This window comes from Vidua macroura, chromosome Z (genome assembly GCF_024509145.1).
Source record: "Vidua macroura isolate BioBank_ID:100142 chromosome Z, ASM2450914v1, whole genome shotgun sequence".
Lineage (NCBI taxonomy): Eukaryota > Metazoa > Chordata > Aves > Passeriformes > Viduidae > Vidua > Vidua macroura.
Window position 1 is genome coordinate 65,106,921 of NC_071611.1, and position 18,685 is coordinate 65,125,605.

Genomic DNA, 18,685 nt, shown 5'->3' on the forward strand with positions numbered 1-18,685 from the left:
TAAAACCCTCTAAAATGTACACCTATGCATGAAGTATTTAAGATGAGCTTACATCATAAATTAAAACCTCACGAAGCCTTACACTGAAATATGAATTCATTTCCTGTGCAAGGTTTTGAGTCATGATGTTTTTATCTGTTGGGATTATTTTTACTTATTTTTCCTCTCCGCTGTTCAGTGAAGCAAGTCATTAGCATTAAATTACTGTAACAAGCAAACACCAGATTTGCTGCAGGTAGTTTATAAAAGGATCACACCTCAAAGCAGAAGGAAAATAAATGGTTCCTCAGCATAGTCACCTACCAGGAAAACTTTCATAAATCAAAGTTTGGAGGAACTGCAGTTGTCCATACAGTATATGAGGGCTGGGAGCAAATAATTAAGGTGTGTTCATCCTCCTTCCTTTCTTGACCCAAAAAGGGCAGATTAAAAGGGCAAGGTGATAGAGACATTTGTGTACCTAGCTGTTTTCTGCTGTGAAAATAATCCCCCTAAAACCACCTCATGCAGGGAGAATTTGAAGCAGCCATGTAGATCTCCAGTAGAAGTATGTCTGAGTTAAAGAAAGTATTAAAAAAATGAAAAATAATGAACTCCCCAGCACAGATTTAAAGCCATAAACTCTCCAAGATGCATTTTTTTAAAACTATTTATTCCTAATGGAGTGAAATCCAGAGACCAAACCATTATGCTCTTTCTCCTTTAAAGAGAAATTAGGTAGCTGTTTTATGTTCCCTGCAGGAAGGATTTGCTACAATGCACAAATCTTTCTTATAGTACTGGCAGCAAGAGTGCAAACAACAGCAACCCACTCCCTGTAAAAAAATAAAAATTTAAATCACTTGTCAGTGAACAGACTAGTTCAAACAATCACATCTGTAACTGCTCATTCCTAAATTTATAACAATCAAGGGCAAAAAAAACTCAAGGAAAGTTCCCAGGAGAAAGTAGCTGAATGATCAGATTTTCTTCGAAAATGAACAAGATGGGGGAAAGATGCTGGAGTTTCCAAAGGCACAGCTTCTTTTGATTTAGAAAATGGGTTTGGTGATTTTTCTTTGAACATCATGGTCCTGTAAAACAGTTCTGAACTGTCCGGTTGTCATCTATCTCTGTCCTTCCTGCTGGCAGCATTTCCTACTGACAGGAGCCAATCAAAGTTTACATTTTCTAGGAAAATATAAGTGGTAAGATTTAATGGATCTGTCTTTATTTGTAGACCTATCAAGCATTTATTATCTATCATGTCTTTGCTTCCCATATATTTGAGCTTTTAGATCAGGACATTTGCAATGTCTTGAAATAAATAAGTTTTGCCAATAGCAAATCTGCTTTGCTTTTGTTTTAAAATGTGAAATGTGATTTTGTTGATTTTCTTGAATGCATATATTTGTCTGCCTAACTGGGAATACAGTCATCCAAAACAGAATGAGAGCATTCTAAATACACACACAGATAGAAAGAAACACAGCTTTTCCCACAGTTCCACTAAGTCCTTTTTTTCTTGACACATCCTGAAATGCTTTAACTGATACAAGCATCTCCAGAACTATAAATTAAAATTGGCTAGTAGGAAAACAGAACATCAGTGAGCCAGACTAATGCGAAAAATATATACTATTGTGTAATTGGACCTGCAAGACATTTCATAGGTTTCTTTAGTGCCATTTAGCAAGCTCTGCTGTTTGTTTTCACTGCCAGAGAATTACTAATCCTTTTTTGGAAGCTGAGTGTGTGTAATCCAGAAACATGAAACCACATCTATGAACCACTGTATTAATGCTGCTTGGTGGAGCTTTGTGTATCAGAATCAGAGGGTGGTTTGGGCTGGAAGGGGCCTTAAATTCCATCCAGTACCACCCGTGCCATGGGCAGGGACACCTTCCACTGTCCCAGGCTGCTCCAAGCTCTGTCCAGCCTGGCCTGGGACTCTTCCATCCAACAAATCCATCTCTCCCCAGTTTAGACAGAAGGCTGTCGTGGGAGACTCTTTTTGCAGAAAGAGACTCTGGGAGACTCTATTTCCAGAAACCCAGGTAAATGACATCTGTAGCCTTTCCCTTGTCCACTGGTGTTGCCACCCCATCAGAGAAGGCCACTGGGTTAGTCAGGCAGGACTTGCCCCTGGTGAGGCTGTGCTGGCTGCTCCAAATCCCCTCTCTGAGCTCCACAAGCCTCAGCAGAGCTTCCAGAGGGTCTGTCCCATCACCTCCCCAGGTACAGAGGGGAATTAAGCTGGGTGTTTCCAGGCTCTTCCTTTCCACCCTTTTTGAAGACAGGCGCAATATTTCTTTTCAGCCTCCTGGGATCTCACCTGACTGCCAGGACTTTTCCAGTCATGGACAGTGTCTTGGCAACTCCCCCAGCCAATTCCCTGGGGAGCCTGGGCTCCATCCCATCAGGTCCCACAGAGCTGAGCATTTCCAGGTTCCTCAGCTGGCCCTGAGCAGGATCTTTCCTTCCAGGGGCAGAGCCTCTGCTCCCCAGGGCCCATCCTGCTCTCCATCCACCTGGAGGGCTGGGAGGAGAGGCTGCCATTGGAGGCTGAGGCAGAAAAGCTCAGGTTGGGTACCTCAGGCTTCTCCCCATCCCCTGTCACCTGTGTGCCAGTGTTGTTTGGAGTGGGGAAAACACCTTCTGTGCCCTTCCTTTCCTGTTTAATGAAGCTCTAGAACATCCTGGTACTCTTTCCCACTTTCCGGGTTCAGTTCCAGCTTCACCTTGGCTTCCTGACCCCAACCCTCCACAAATCAATCTTTGGACTCTTCCCATGTCACCTGTCCTTGCTTTTGCTGCCTGTGCATTTGTTTGCTTATTCCCCTTTCCTTTGGCCAGCAGGTCCCCACTGACCCATGCTGGTCTCTTGCCTTACCTGCCCAATTTCTTGCTCCTGTTTTTTGGCTGGTAAAAGACCCAAGGTCTAAATTGAAAATTGAGTTGTGGTGTGACAGTAACAGCCTGTGGTGATCTCTTCACATTGAGAAAGCAACCCTAGGTAGTAGCTGTCTGTGCTGTGATTTACCCTTTCTAGAAAACAAAACAAAACAACAATTAAATTTTTATTATACTGGTGTATTCCATACAATGGAAAATGTAATCTTTCCCCTTTCAGAAACACACAGAATAATGTAAAATTTATTTGCTATTTCAAAAAGAACGCTTGGCTCATGTCATGAGACATCCACATTTAAAATATTTCCTGCAATTTGAGTTAAAATAGGGGTTAAACTTAAGTAAGAGGAGACTCATTTACAAAGAGGCCATGGTATTGGCACAATAACATTACAGAGATCAAATAATTTTGATTCCAACTGTCAAATACATTCTTTGAGAGCAAAGAAACATCTCTGTGAGCTATCACCATGGCCTTTCTAAAGGCACCTACTAAAGACAATATCACTGTGTCAGTAATAGAATGTTTGATATAAGGAGGAGCCACAAAAACTGAAGCATAAATATTTTTTCTTGCCAAAAAAGTAACTGTCAAATGTTTGTTTTCCTTGGCAAAACATTAACCTAGGAAAGTTTCAAGTCACCCGAAATCTTTCATGACACTGAAAGCAAGCATATATACCATTCTAGTCTGGGAGATTTTATTTCTTAGTTACATATAGTTAAGCCAAGTTTCAAAACATTTCACTGAAAAATGTTAAAATGAATATTTCAAGTAAAAATAGTGTCAGGAAAAAAATTTCCTCAGATGCAATATTTTGTGGATGGGCAATAAATGGGAAGAGGAGGAGCAATAAATGGTCCTCCTGGTCTTCCAAAATATTCTTCATTCTAGAGAACTATTCTTTTAAAAAAAGAGGGAATATCAGCCTTTCAGTGCTTAAAGCCCAAGGCAGAATCCTCCCATTGGTAGCTGCTGGCATGAAACCAGAAACCATAGTAATTTCCATCACTTCATCTTGTGTACAGCCTGCTTCCACCAGGACTCGCTGCTGAGCCATCAGAGTGAAAATGACAGAACAAACTGATGAGTTTTGATGTGCAATGAGCTATTTTTTGCTCAAAGGACAATGCATTTAGGGGAGATAATTCCTTCCTGTCCTCTCCACCCAGCTTCATGGTGTAGCTCCAATAATGTTTGAAATCACTTCTCCAAGGAAAAAGAACTCCACCAGAAGGGGCTCTCCAGCAGAACCAGATTGTAGCCTTAGGATCTGATCAGGAAGAACACTGTGCACACACTTTACTTTTACGTTTGTTAGTCATCTGATTGAAGTTAGACCTGCAGAGATGAGTACTTCCAGGATCTGGCCTTTGGCAGTGGTGAGGCAGCTTAGAATCATGGAGGTGTTTTACAGTAGTGCTCTGCTGGCAGCTCATTTTGTTTAGGATAGATAAATTCAGGGACTCTGAACCTCTCCAGGAGTTCTGGTCCTTGACTGCTGCTTGCTCCAATGATTTCCTCCTCCAATTTCAACTCTGCTTTTTGAAGTGACTGCAGCAAATCTTTCTGTGTGTATTACGTGTGTGGGGTGGAGGAGCCACAGGTGTGCCTTTTTGTCAAGTCAAATGCAGTACATCAAAAAATCTCTTTCATGATGTAAGCAAATTCCTTTTCAAAACTATATCAGCTTTTAAGGGTTTTAGCCTAAGTTGCACTTCTTGGGAGGTTGCTCCATAGCTGGATCCTCTGAAGGATGGGGAAATTTTTTTCTGATTCTTATCCTAAATTTATTTGGGGACAACTATTATCCATCTGTTCTTAAGCCAACCTTAAGTCCCTTACATTGAGTAGCATTTTTATTTTACTGATGGCCCCCTTCAGTTCTCCCTTCTGGATTTTCTCAAGACGCATTTAGAGAGTGACTTTGTTGAGATAAATGTTAACCCCCATCTCTCTGAGGTGCTGGATTCTCAAAGGGTTTCTTGGCTTGTCTCAGTCATGAGCCAATATTGGGTTTTGCATCAGATGCTGTGCTTAAAGTTCTTGAAATAATTTTTTGCTGCCATTGCTGAAGTCATTTCATGTCTTGTTACTCTAGCTCCAGTTACCTGTGGATCAGGAACAGGGAACACTGATCACTTTAAGATCGCACTTCACAAAATGCCAGGCAGGCTAGAATTTTACTTCAAATATACCTTTTTTTTTTTTTTTTTTTCTTTACCCCTCCTCCCTGCTCCCCTAAATGGAAATTATCACTCTGAGAGTCTGGATTTATTGCAGAAATAATTGGGCACATTGACACATTTTAATAGGACAGGTTTCAGGGTGTCACAGTAAAGATCTGACAGCTTCTTCTGGCGTTAGATCTCCTTCTTGGCCAGCAGGGTAGTCCATACAATACTGCCACAGTAATTAATCAGCTCAGGACTTTGTGAGGATCCCTGTGTGGGTATGAGTTGCACAAAAGGATCTGCTGACTTAGCTTTTTAGCTATAAAGTAACTTGACAGTGCCCATTCCATTCCCAAAACAAATGGCTGAAACCTCAAAACAGAAGCAGATTTTGAAGCAGGTGTGCACTGCTTCAGGAGAAAAATAAGTGCTGCGACTGAAATCTGTACAACCACTGAAATTGCTTAATCTTTGCTTTTGACTTATACTTCAGAGCTAGCTAATGAAATCCTTCCGGCTTTTTGAGGTTAGACTGTAGAATTGTGATGGCTGTATTTATTATTTAATACTACTCTTGCCTGTCACAGCCTCATCTAATATTTAAATTGCTTGGGTTTTACTCTTTTTTCATGTGCCACAGGGCACCAGGAGCAGGGAGCCATCAGCCTGTGAAGCAGCTCCGCACCATTTTAATCTGCTCAAACTTTCAATCAGGTTTGATGGCACAGTGAAAAATGCTGTCTTAATTCAGGTGCACTGCCCTGTGTGTAATGACAGTCACAGGGTGGGGATAACAGCACATGCCTTGACATGTGTGCTCCCTCCCCTGCATTCCTGATGTTCTTCCTCCTTGCTCTGAACTGGGAACTATTTCTTGCACTACCTGAGCTGCACGGGTGCCAAAATTTTGGAGTCTGTCCTGGGAAAGTGGTGAACACCTGCAGTTCCTGTTGAGGTCAAGGAGAAGTTTACAAATGCCCGGTGTTTCTCTTCCAGGTCACCTTTCAAACAAGTGCTTTCCACAAAACCTTGGCTTTTTGGTTTTTTTTTTCAGTCTTTAAAACCTTTAAAAGCACAATCTCTGCTATCAGATGCTTTCAGTTCCTCTGGTTTTCTTGGTGGTTTCACATTGCAGGGTCTCCTGGAAATGGAAAACAAGGGGAAGGCTGCAATCAGACTTTTCAGAAGCAACCAGATGCAACCTAGAGCTGTTGTGCATAAACCCTTGGGGGTGTTTATTTATAAATGGATTGAAAGCCCCAAGGAAAGTAGTGTGAGACTTCTACTCACTTTTTAGCATTCCCTTTAAAGCTACAGTAAAATAAAGAGGTGTCCAAATGTAAATGTATGTCCCCTTGTTTTGCACAAGCTCTGCTGAAGAAAACTCTGCTTGCAGCCTATTGCTGTTCTCCCCCTCATACTGATGGGCTGGAGGGGTGAGGAAATGGCTGTGTGGGGACTTAGCTGCTTCTTGGGGTAAACTGACCACAGCTGGTTACTATCTCTCCTGGTTAAGGAGAGAAAAAATACAGTATTGAGCCTTCCTCTTTAATTGGCATCTTCCCTTACAACTTCTTGCTCATAGTAATATGTAGCTGGTTTAAAGTGCTTTGTACTTCCCTAACATTTCAGAACTATTCAAGCAAGTCAAAAGCACATGAGACAGGACTTCTACTGCCATGTGTAACACACTTGGGGAAATAAGAGGACCAAAGTGTTTAGGGATGCATGAGCCTCGTCTGGCTCTGCTGGCCCCATAAAAAGATGCTGTAGAGCAGGTTTCACCAAATCCTACAGCTCACACTGCCAAAAACTACAGGGCTGGGTACTTTTCCTCTTCAAATATTGACTTGTGTGATGAGGTTTGGTTTGGGTTGCTTTTTTTTTGTTGTTGTTGTTGGTTTTTTGTAGGTTTTTGTTGTTGTTGTTGTTGTTTTTAATTAAAAGACCTCAATGTACTGTTGTAAGAACTTCTTTCACCTCTGCTATCCCAACTCCTGTTTATGGAAATGTGGGCGTGTGGGCTTGATAGCTGTTCAATCCTAACCTTTGCTTCAGCAGCTGACTTTCAGGCACTCTGTTTCTCAAGATTAATACCCTCTTAATAAAAATAACCTTGTGTGCATTGAACTCTGCTTAAATGTGGGGGCATCTGAAAACAAGTTGAAAATGGCTTTGCAAATGTTATGAGCAGAATGTAAAAAAAAGAATCCTAAAATAGCATGGAAAATGTTAAAATATTTTCTACACACTCCTTTACACATTAAGAAGGGAGTTTTTAAGAAGCCAGTGGGCAAATGCCAGGGGCTGCACTATATAAAATACTTCTCAAAGCAGCCTTTACCACAGCTAAATAAATGATATGGTGGGTACAGATAAAGGTGGACACCAGCAGGAAGCAAGGGGGAGAAAGTCAGGTCTCTAGTGTTGCCTAAAAACAAAGGAAAACCTTGCAAACAATATTAAGAGTGGTAAGGTAAAAAGCAGATCTTTAATGAAAGCTTTCAGGTGCACAAAGTGTAGGTATGCAAGTGAGTGATACAGGATTTCTACAATTTTAATAAAGTTAATTAATTAGTATATTTAGCAGGTACATGCAATAAGAGACTTGTCCCAGGGTCTGCCCCTTGGAGCTGGACAAGGAAGTTGTTTGCTCTATATTTTGTGATGAAAAACAAGATATCCTGGTTAGAAGTTCTATTCTTGAGAGTGAAACTAAACAGAATTCCAAGAACATGTTAGAAAGGGCTGGCTTCTTATTCTGAAATGTGAGAGGGGGCAGGAAAAGTGTCGATGAAGAGATGCAAAAGTTTGTGGGATACAAACTCTTAGGTACTATTTTAGGGAGGCTAGTAATGTGTACTACAATGATTCAGTTAAAGATCACATAAATAAACTTATGCATTTTAAACATCTCTTTCTTGCAGAAGTCTGATGTAATTTTCTTTTTCTGGTAAACCTGTCTGAATCTTGCAATCTTCAAAGTTCTGTTTGCTTTTGCCAAGGCATGCTGTTATCAAATCTCTTATGTTAACCAGGTCCAAAGCCCATCATCTGTCTTGTGTCCCCCAACATTCCAATAACTCCCCCTTTCCTTTAGACCAAAAACACCCCTTCAATGGCCTTATAAATTAATCTATGCACAGATTGAAAGGTATCATGATTAATACAATTATCACATACATACCTATCCTAAAAAGAATCTTTTCCTTAAAAAACTCCAGCCACTAAAAGGCTCAGGCTTGGTCTTTATAAACTAAAAACATTCCCGATGGCAGCTGCATTACTGTATTTGGAAAGACTGCCAGAAGCATAATTGTACCAAAAGGTTTGATTCTTTTACATGGGGTGATAGAGAGAAACATTTAAAAAGTTTTAGACTGATTTCTTCCCATGTATTTAAAATTAACATAAAAATCCAATTTCACGGAAAGCATGAATGCTAATTCTTGGGGTTCCAAGGGTGTTTCAGGAGGGTAAGGAATCAAATTCTATGTGATTTGATTTGCTTTCAGCAGTTTTAGTGTAAATATTAGTGTAAAGCTCTCAAGGAACTATAGAAAAGTACCAGGAGCTATGGAGCTATACATTAAAAACAAACAGATCCACAAGAGGCATCCTGTGGGACACCGACAGCCGCGTCCTGCGCGTGCATTCAGTCCTCCAAGGGGTGGCTTTGTGCTTTGAGCTGAGGGTAAAATATCCTCCCTGTGCTGACACCTGCCTTGCCTGTGTTGTGCCTGTGCAGTGGCTGAGGAACCCGGGCCCCCAGCACGAGAAGAGGACTCTCTTTGGGGACATGGTGTGCTTCTTGTTCATCACCCCGCTGGCCACCGTCTCTGGCTGGCTGTGCCTGCGAGGAGCCGTGGACCACCTGCACTTTAGCAGTAGGCTGGAAGCTGTTGGCCTCATTGCACTCACTGTGGCACTCTTCACTATTTACCTCTTTTGGACCCTGGTAAGTATCAGGGCTTTTATTTAACGCATGGGGGGAAAAAAAAGGGAAAGAGCAAACAGGATAATTAATCGCACAGAGGATTGCAAGGAGCGTTGCTTCTGTTTGCCTCCTTTGCTGGTGAATGCAAAGTGCACCTGCAAGAAACCTCTTGTTTCCACAACATTCAAGTTCCCTGGAACTTTCTGGAAGACAAGAAAGACAGCTAGCTTCGGGGTAAGGATTCTCAAATCCCAAACACCAGTGGGGACAGCAGGAGGGAGGCAGGGAAGTAGCACGGGGGTGTTCAAGACAAACGCTGCAGTGTTGGAACCCTGGTTACTGAGAATTTTGGATTTTCTGTGCTGACTCCCAAGAGAACACTGCATTTGACCTGAAGCCATGGAGAAGGATTCAAAAATTAAATGATAGAAGTAAGATTAAGAGTGTGTAGTTTGAGTAAAAGTGTGTAATATCAAATAGTAGAAAACATAGAGTTTGATGTTTTAGAATATAGTAACATATATAAAACTAAAGATAGAGATTTTAGGGCAGAGGCTAGTCCTTCTTCTTCATGAGTTTAGGTAGCATTGTGTAATTAGATAAAAAAGTCCACATTACGGGCCACAAAAAGTTAGTTATTAAGTTAAAAGTAAAAGTAATTTAAATGTCATTTCTTAATTAGACAGTTTGTCCTTTAAAAAATCTTGTAAAGAGAGAGATACAGCTCCATTTTTGGTTTGTTAGAATGAAGTACTATAGAACTGACAATTTGTGTGACTGTAATATAGATAAAAACTAATAAACATCTGAGTCTTAACAAAAAAATACCATTTCATGCATTCAACCCCAACCTTCACAAAAATCCCAAAAAATCCACACTACAGGAGAGGATTCAGATTTTATTCAAATGCAACATCTTGCCAATTTTACAATTCAAAAGTATTGGGTGTGGAGAAAGTCAGGACACACAGGTGCCCAGCTCTGTATAAACAGGTGAAATTGTTTTGCAGTGCAGGTGAAATTGCATCCTGCACCTCAGCACGAGTCACTCTCATGCCAGTCCATCCCGAGACCCACTTACTCTGTGTCAGGTTGTTGAATTGAGATAATTTACTGGCCCCAGTGTGCTGACAGGCAGCTGGCCCAGCAGAAAGGAGAGGAACACAGGGGACAGCTGCCAGAAAGGGTGTTCATCAAGCCATGGTGTAGCAGCTCACTGAAAAGCCTAGGTTAGTGCTGTGTTTGATGTTCCACACCACTTTTTGTGGAGCAGGAGGAGCAGGGTGGGTGCAGGGGGGCAGCACTCACAGTGATGCACTCAGATGGTGCCAGGCTGTGCTGCTGGGGCAGCAAAAGCCCAACCTGCCCATGGCACGGCCACATCCCACAGGGCCAGCACACAGCTCTGCCCCTCACTGGGTATGGCCATGCTCTAGCCCAGACCCCTTCCAGCACTGAGGAGGTGACAATTTTAAAAAACGGCATTGGTGGAGCAAGAAGCCCCCCTGTGCTGAGCCCTGAGGAAAAGGGGATGTGAGGGGAACACAAAAACCCCACACTTCCTCACGAGCATCTCCAAGAAAGCTATGAAAGGGAAATCTCATTTGCACATTTGTGAGCCCTGTCTCACCCACAGAGGAATGCAGGCAGTGCTCGATGGGAGGGAAAGCTGAGTTGTGCCTCAGCCTCATGCAGTTCATCTTTTTTTGTTGTTTCTGCTTTTCTGTGAGGCAGCAGCACTCTCCTGAGACAGGCCATGTACTCCAGCATTGAGGCCACACTTGTTTTTCCTGCAGTGCTGGGTGTAGATGTGCCTGGCAGGTATGCAAGCAAATGTTGTTCAAATTTCCTTTGTGTATGGCTGTCTTAGAAACCAAAATGCCAAACAATTTACCTAACACACTTAATTCAGCATCACCAAAATGGTTGGAAGTGGTTAAAAGGCATTTTTTCAGGTGAATTTAATTAGCTATGACATATGGACTTATCCAGCCGTGCTTATTAAGACTACTGCAGTATCTCAACTTTGGTCCCTATCCCTGGGTGTTCCATTTGCAGAGTAAGAGGCAAAAATCCCTTATATTCACCTTATAAATATTACCCCTTCAAAAGCACACAGAGAAATATGCTATTGGCTCTTGGAGAACATGCTAGTGATAGTGAGCCTGATGTAAATGCACACCTTGGTTGATTTAATCGAAGTTCAGTATCTTTGATGCTCACTCAGTTGTGGACAGCTGTAATTCTATTTTAAATTGTTATTTAGGGCAGTAGGAGATGGATGGGCTAAGGAAGAACTGTGCTAACCTGAGAAGGGCAAGGCAGGGAGGCCTTTAGGGGAGTGAATCACAAAATTATTGAAGCTGGGAGGCAAAATAACCCTCCTTTCAGTGATGTAGGAAAGCTCCAGCCTGGGTTTGCCTTGGGGAGGCTCCAGGCCCGCCTTGTCGTGCAGGAAGGAATGGTCCCACACACAGAAGTGTTAATTTCATTGAATTCTCTAACAGCACATGCCTTGTCACTTTCAGGAGTGGGAGAATCCTGTTACATTGCTATGGCTGTGCGGGGAATAGGTTCAGTGCTGCAGGGTAAATTACACACAATATTCCTTTAGGTCCTGGGGAAATTAAGAGAACTAAAACTTTGTTTTACTTCCAGTAAATCAGCTTTCCTTCTCTGGAGGCAAAGGCTGGCATACAGATTATTTACACACCAGAGTTATCCCAGTGAGCAGTGAACAGCAAGGATGATATTTTTGGCATCCCAGAAGCCGTTTTATCCCTCTCTCTAAAACAGACAAGTTATCCATAAAACACTGTTGCTTTTGACTCTGTACTTTTAACACACACACACCAAAAAAGTTGCCTGGTCCTCCCAAGAAGAAAGCTCCAGACACAAAAAGGGGATTGTTACTTAAACTAAGAATTCAGGGCCACACTTTGCTTTCTCTAGTATGACATACTTGCCTGCAAACAAAGCAGCTGTTACTTAAACAACCTCATGTTGTGCTGCTTGAAAACCCAACCCAAACTCCAGCTCACTCTCACTGCATTTTACAGGGCATCCAACTTTGCAGAGGTTGGGGTGTTTTCACCCTCCACCCTACTCCAAGTGATTTCTGCTGCTCCTGCAGTGTGAGAAGGGATCCCTTCTGAGAAGGGATTTCTCATATTCCTTCATACACACTGCTCCACAGAAACAGAAGATGCAGGATGCTTTCCTTCAGGGGGAGGAGAGAAGGTTGAAAGTTGGGGGAATCAATCTGAAGAGCTGTCTTTGCAAAACTGCTTAGTAAACTGTGGGTTCTCTGCTTGTTTTTTCTACCTCTGTTGAGGATGGGATTGAAGATACTTGAGACGATTGTTCATGTTCAGACTCAGGTGTTTATTGTTTCTTATCTATGTCTCATTACTGTGAGTTCTGCAGATTTTTATTAGCAAGGTACAAAATGGCCAACTATCTCTTGTTACAAGGCTAAACTATCTAACTGAGAAATAGCACTTAAATTATTTTCTCTTTTAACTTAACAGCTAATCATTTGAAGCCTGCAATGTGGACTTTTCTAATTACAAAATACCACCCAAACCCATAAAGAAAAAGGAAGAAGAAAGTAAAGAACAACAACTTTTCTCTACCTTAAAACTTCTATCTTACTTTATATTTATTTCTATATTCTAAAACCCCAAACTTTAAATTTTCCACCCTGTGATATTACACATTTCTAACCAACTACACACTTGTAATTTTAGTGCTATTAATCAATTTTAGAAGCCCTCTCCACAGCACAATAAAATGCAGTGCTCTCTTGCGGATCTGTGCCTTTCAGCACAGAAAGGTTAAAAATCTCAATATCCAAAGTTCCAGCAGTAAACCAAAGCTTTATCGGTTTCCCTCAGACAGCTGTGAAAAGATCTAATTTAAAAAAGAAAAAAATATTTTTAGCCCTTGTAGGACATCATTGAAAGGTACATTTCTTTAATTAAAAGCACCCTTTTTGCAGTAAGGAAAGGATACGGTGCATGAGGCAACTCCTGCCCACAGCTCAAGAAGAAAACAATCATCACTTGGCACATTTCTCTCAAAATTTACAGTTTTTAGTTTTTTACAGTTGTTAGTTTTTTGTTGGTTTGTTTTTCTTTTTTTTTTAACTGCACATATACACCCTCTTACACAGCTACAACTCCCACAACCATTGGCAGCCACTAAAACAATTTGTAAACTATTTTTTAAAAACATGAGGCCTAGCTATCTTGCATCTCCACAGCAATCACACATTTCTCTTCCACATAAAGGTATAAATTACCTGAAAACAACAACAAAAAACTTTCAGAGCCAATCTAAATTGAGCACGTTGTCAGCTCATTACCTCTGTGCAAGCCCAGCTTTGATGCATTCAGCAGTAAAGCATTACAAGGTAGAACACACCACCCTCTGCTCATCTGCCTGCAAACTACACTCTTTGTCAATTTAGCAACCTGAAGCAAGAGAAGATATTCCAAATTCTCATTCCATGTGCGCCCACAGCTCTTGAGAAAGGCAGAGGCAGGATGTCTGATTTTTCAGGCTGTGAAAAAGAGGGAATGAGAGCTAAAATAGTCACAGGTTACTTTTCTCGTCTGCTGTGGCACCTTGGGGCATGCTGGATCTTCTCTTTTCACCACTTCTCACCCATTTTGTCCCACTGGAAGGCATTTGGAGCCCGAGCTGAGTCCTTGCAGGGTGGCAGTGACTGAAGGCAGCTCGTGTCCCCTCTGTCCCCAGGTGTCCTTCAGGTACCACTGCCGGCTGTACCACGAGTGGCGTCGGAACAATCAGCAAGTGATGCTCCTCATCCCAAAATCTGCCAATGCCCCCTCCACCCGGCAGTCCCTGCTGGGCCTGCAGCCCCTCAAAAGGAGCTCCAAGGAGACAATCGTGTGATTGGGGGTGCAGTTGCACACTAAAGATACTTTTCTTTTTTCTCAGACCTGTCGGGGTCGGGCAGCGTTCAGCACCCAGGAATGTGCAATTTGGATTTACAGACTGACTGTAGAGGGATAAATCACAGTCAGAACTCAAGTCATGAGTGGCATTTGCTAAGCTGCCAAACGTGTTTAGCTAGCAGGAACCCTGTGGATTCTGCAAATACGTTAATTGTTGCATCATTGAGTGAAGCAAACTTTTTTTATTGTTTAAAGTATTAAACTATGGTAATTAACAATGCAAAACAGGTTTAAAAAGTGCTTTGTTTTTATGATTTCTTGTTCCTATAGTAGTGTTTCTTTGAGCAGCTGGACACTAACCAATATTTATTTCTGCTTCCTAAAGCACAGCAATGGCATTTCCTCATTTGATTTTATCTGCAGGTCTAATATACCAATGTTTTGATTATTAAAAGCTGTGTGTAATGAGCTCTACAAATTGGCACATTATTTAAATGCTAGAAAGTGATTACAAAATTGTATTACCCATTTTCCTATTTGGCAGGAAAAGTCTGACAAGGAAGATTCTTCAGTTATGAATCTAGCATGTGCAAGAGAAAAATTATATAAATTGCAATAATCTTCCTGTCAAAAGCATTATAATACACGGCACTCAGGAAAAGAAAAACTGTACTTTTCCACGAAAAACTACCACATTCTTCAGTGAAGTACACATTCTGCTGGTATGAATTCAAACTTAACCAACATATCCTGTATTTATACCAGGCTAAATTTAACTCTACTGCTTATTTTGTATAGGGAAAGCTTTGCATACATAATGAATGAGATCATCAGATAAGTTTTAGGAAGCAGGGACTCATCTTGCATGAAGAACATCATTATTTTAAAGGAGCAGAAACTCCAGCTTGACAGGTAGGATTTGACAGAGTGTGTGCAAACCCTGACCTCTCATGGTAGCACTGAGACAAAAAGAAAAAAAAATTAAAAATATGTAATGCAAAGTCTTCTATGGCAACTGAATTGAATTTGGAGTGTAGAATCAGACCTTATTCCTGGGTGACTTTATCTGCTTCCCCTTGGTTTTATGCCTAATTCATTCAGCAGTTTGTCGCTCCCAGAAGAGACACACTTATTTTAAATAACTACACAAAATCTCATTACCAAATGCTGCTAGAATTAGAAATTGATACAGAGCCCCTCTGAACAGATGAATTTCATGGAATTGTGCATGGATGGCAATACCACCATGTGCTTTGTTTTCCAAAAACTGCAGGAACTAAAAATCAAAAGGAAGACATAGCAGGAAGGCTAATAATTTGTTATTCATGAAGTTCAAGGTATTATGGGCATTTACCATCAGACAAGAAGTTATTTGATGTTCTGTGTGTGCTCTGTGTGAGGGGGGAAAAAGCTTAGTACACAAAGCCAAATCTGTTAAATTTCTTTATTCTGTCTGTGAACCAGTCTAGCTGTGAGCATCTTATTTAACAATGTTCTTTGTAACTGTCAGTCATGGGGATAGGAGAATCATGGGGATATAAAGCAATAACAGCCTCATTCCAACAGAAAGGCACTTACACAATGAGCCAAGGTGTGTAGGAAAATCATGAACCTGCAGATCTGTACTCATCAGTCTGACAAGGCTGGGGTTGCTCATGTTTGGCTGTGAATAACTGCTTCTGTTCCAGAGAAAATTATACAAGGCTCTGAAGATAAGGATATCACAATCTCTGTGATAGCCTAAGCCCTGTAGTGCTTTATTTTTTTTTTAATACCTCTTCCCAAAGGTAAATAATTATTTGTAATGAAAACCGAACACGCACTTAAGCAGAATTTCAAACTTGTAAAAAATATCTGCTGGCCAGGGGCAAAGAAATAAAGCAAATCTAGCTGGGTCAGGATGCTGTCAGTGTTTTAATGCCTACACGCATACTTTAGGTAAGCTCTCTTCAGAACTTTATTACTGCTCTTGAATTCTTTGAAAGAATTGTTGTTCTTAATGAGTGCTATTGTTGGCTTTGCCTCATGAAACCAAAAATCAGGGTGATAGGGAATTAAGTGGCAAAACATTCAGGGAAACATTTATTCAAATGAAGCTGCAAGGTCTATGCACAGAGATCAGCACAGCGGCTTGGCCCATTCATTTGTGTTATTTCAATCTTTTTTTTTTTTTTTTTTTTTTTTTTTGTGTGTGTGTGTGTGTGTGTGTAAAGACATCTTTACTTACCTGAAGAAAGCATATTGAAGCAGACAGAGATTAAAAGTATGGTCCAGTTTAGCACACACATCACTAACCCAGTTTCTGTGCTTGATGCAGCAGCACAGCGGACCTGTCTGGTGAAGTCACAGTAGTGTCCCATGGATTTTCTTGACAGAAAAAAAGTGGCAGGAAAAATCCAGTCAGGCACTTAACATTGCATTAAACCCATGGAAAAAAAGTATACTTGTATTCTTCCTTGTTTTTCCTAAAACACACAAACTGGGAGGTGAGAGATATTAGTTCTTCTGCTCTAAAGATTTACAGACAGAAGTATCTCCCAGATGGGAGCTGATTTTCCTTCCACGCGTTGATGCTATAGATGCCACACAAAGCCCAAATTTCCATAAAAAACTGGATTATCACAGCAAATATTCTACAACAGCAGCAACATTCATTTCTGTCTGAATAAAAGTGAAAGACAAAATTAACCACAGCAGAAGCCGCAGCCAGCAAAGCTCCTGGCAGTACAATAACACCTTTGTTATGCTCTCCTTAATAACAAAATTAATTAAAGAACATAATTAATGACAGGAGGATTGACCACCTTTTTATCTTTTTTAAATGTCACTCAACTTCTCTCTCAGCAACTTTATGCTTTCTTCTCATGCAGCTGACCTTGTAATTTACATTCCTTTTCCAGATAAGAAATTACATGGAAGGAACAGTATTCAACAGTATTTGAGCCAGTATTTTGAGTTGCAAATGATAAAAGCAGCCTGTTGTGATTCAGTGTGATGAGTGTAATGCAAAATGAGGAAGTTTTACTTTTTTTACATAGCCTTTTCCCTGCAGGACCTGCCTCTCACATTACATAAAAATTTAGAAATACCCCAGCTTTCTGTTCAGCTGGAAGGAAGTCACAGAAAAACAGAAGCAGTTATTAAAGATACTTCCATATTTGGTGTTTGGGTTTTTTTTTTCGTTACTCAACTGAACAGTTCTGCCAGACTGAGATCTCAAAATGTCATTTACATTTCCTTTATTTAAAGCAGCTTTGCACCAACACAAAGTCACACACGGCAAAGTGACAACTCTGCATAAAGGGACCCGGAGCCAACAAATGCAACTGGCCTTTGATGCAATGCGTACCATCAGAAAGAGGTTTGAGAATAGAGGTCTGAGACAGACTCATGCACTAAGAGAGCTAAAGAAGCTCTCCCTTTGAAAAAAAAACAAAACCAACAAACTGTTAATAATTAAATATCTTTACTTGTTACTTTTTGTGAGATGGCTCTTCACTAAACACAGAACTGGTAATTAAAGAAGCATTTTCCTTGCAAACAGAACTGGGCCCTGCCTCTTTACTGCCAATTATTTGGTATTTGAAAGTATCTTTAAAACTACATAGAATCACACGATTTTTAAGGTTGGAAAAGATGATGCACTGAGTCCAACCACTGACCCAGCACCACCATGCTGACCACAAACCATGTGCCCAGGTTTTTTGAACACTCACGGGGATGATAATTCCACTAGTTCCCTAGGCAGCCCATTCCACCCCTTCAGTGAAGCAACTTTTCCTAATATCCAGTTTACACCTTGCCTGGAGCTGCAGGGGTTGTTGTGACCGAGCACTGCCCCTGGTTGTCCCTCACCCCACTGGCCTCTTCCCATGGATCCAGCCTGTCCAGACCCCTCTTGCCCTCCAGCAGATCCAATTTAGTGTTATCCAGAACTCCAATTTAGTGTTACCTGCAAATTCACTGAGGGAACACTCCAGAACAGTAAAGATAAATAATAACCAGAGCTCGTCCCAATGCTGATGATGACACGTCACTGATCCACTCTTATTCCACATTTCAAACTTAGTTTCCTGTTGCATCCCGGAGCTACGCCACAGCCGGGCTCCCAAGAGCCGCGTGCAGCCGGGGAGAGCAAAAACCCACGCCGCAGTTTCCCGTGCATTTTCACATGAGACAGCTTTTTCAAAAATCAAGGGTTACACCTTTCAGTCCTTAACCTCCTTTCAGGTACTGAATTTTTTGCTGACAGCCTGTCCTCCACACCTGCTTGTGGCAAGGCTACAAAACACTTGTCCTTCCTTTGGTGTTGAAAGGTTACAAAACCAAAGGGAATTTTCTTTATTCTAGGTGTACCAAATACTTCCCCAATAAAACGTGTCAAAATAAAGAATAAATGTTGATATCCTACATCCAACATGCCCTTAGGAGCAACAACAAAACACACCAACCTCAAAAACAAGATGCTGCCATTGCAGGGGAAATAAATGTCAGAGTTTAATTCCATAGCTTCTATTATTATGCAGAAAGTAAGACTTGCTTGCCAAAAGTATTATTTTTTGTTCTGAAAGTGCAGAACAGCTATAAAAACTCACATCCAAGAGTTAATTTTTAATTGTAGGAAAATTCTATCAATCAATCAATCACCTTAAGCAGAAATGTGCCTTCCTTTATTAATGCCCCAAATGCGGCTTTTCTTCAGGGTTAATCACAGTGTTTTTATCACACAGAATTCCTGTATTTATGCAAACATGCTAAA

The 18,685-nt window shown here is 41.1% G+C and overlaps 1 protein-coding gene across 3 annotated transcripts in view; it reads left to right on the top strand.

The window, feature by feature from the left end:
* Window positions 1-17,460, top strand: part of MARCHF3 (membrane associated ring-CH-type finger 3) — a 58,877-nt gene extending 41,417 nt beyond the window's left edge. For 2 of the 3 annotated variants that reach the window (XM_054004244.1, XM_054004245.1), the window contains exons 5-6: window positions 8,816-9,025; window positions 13,766-14,344. In XM_054004244.1, coding sequence (XP_053860219.1) covers window positions 8,816-9,025; window positions 13,766-13,924 — 369 coding nt within the window. In that variant the 3' untranslated portion in view covers window positions 13,925-14,344. Of the gene's footprint in view, window positions 1-8,815; window positions 9,026-13,765; window positions 14,345-17,178 lie in introns of those variants that run through there. The other variant, XM_054004246.1, reaches the window with a different exon arrangement.
* Window positions 17,461-18,685: the final 1,225 nt, after the last annotated feature.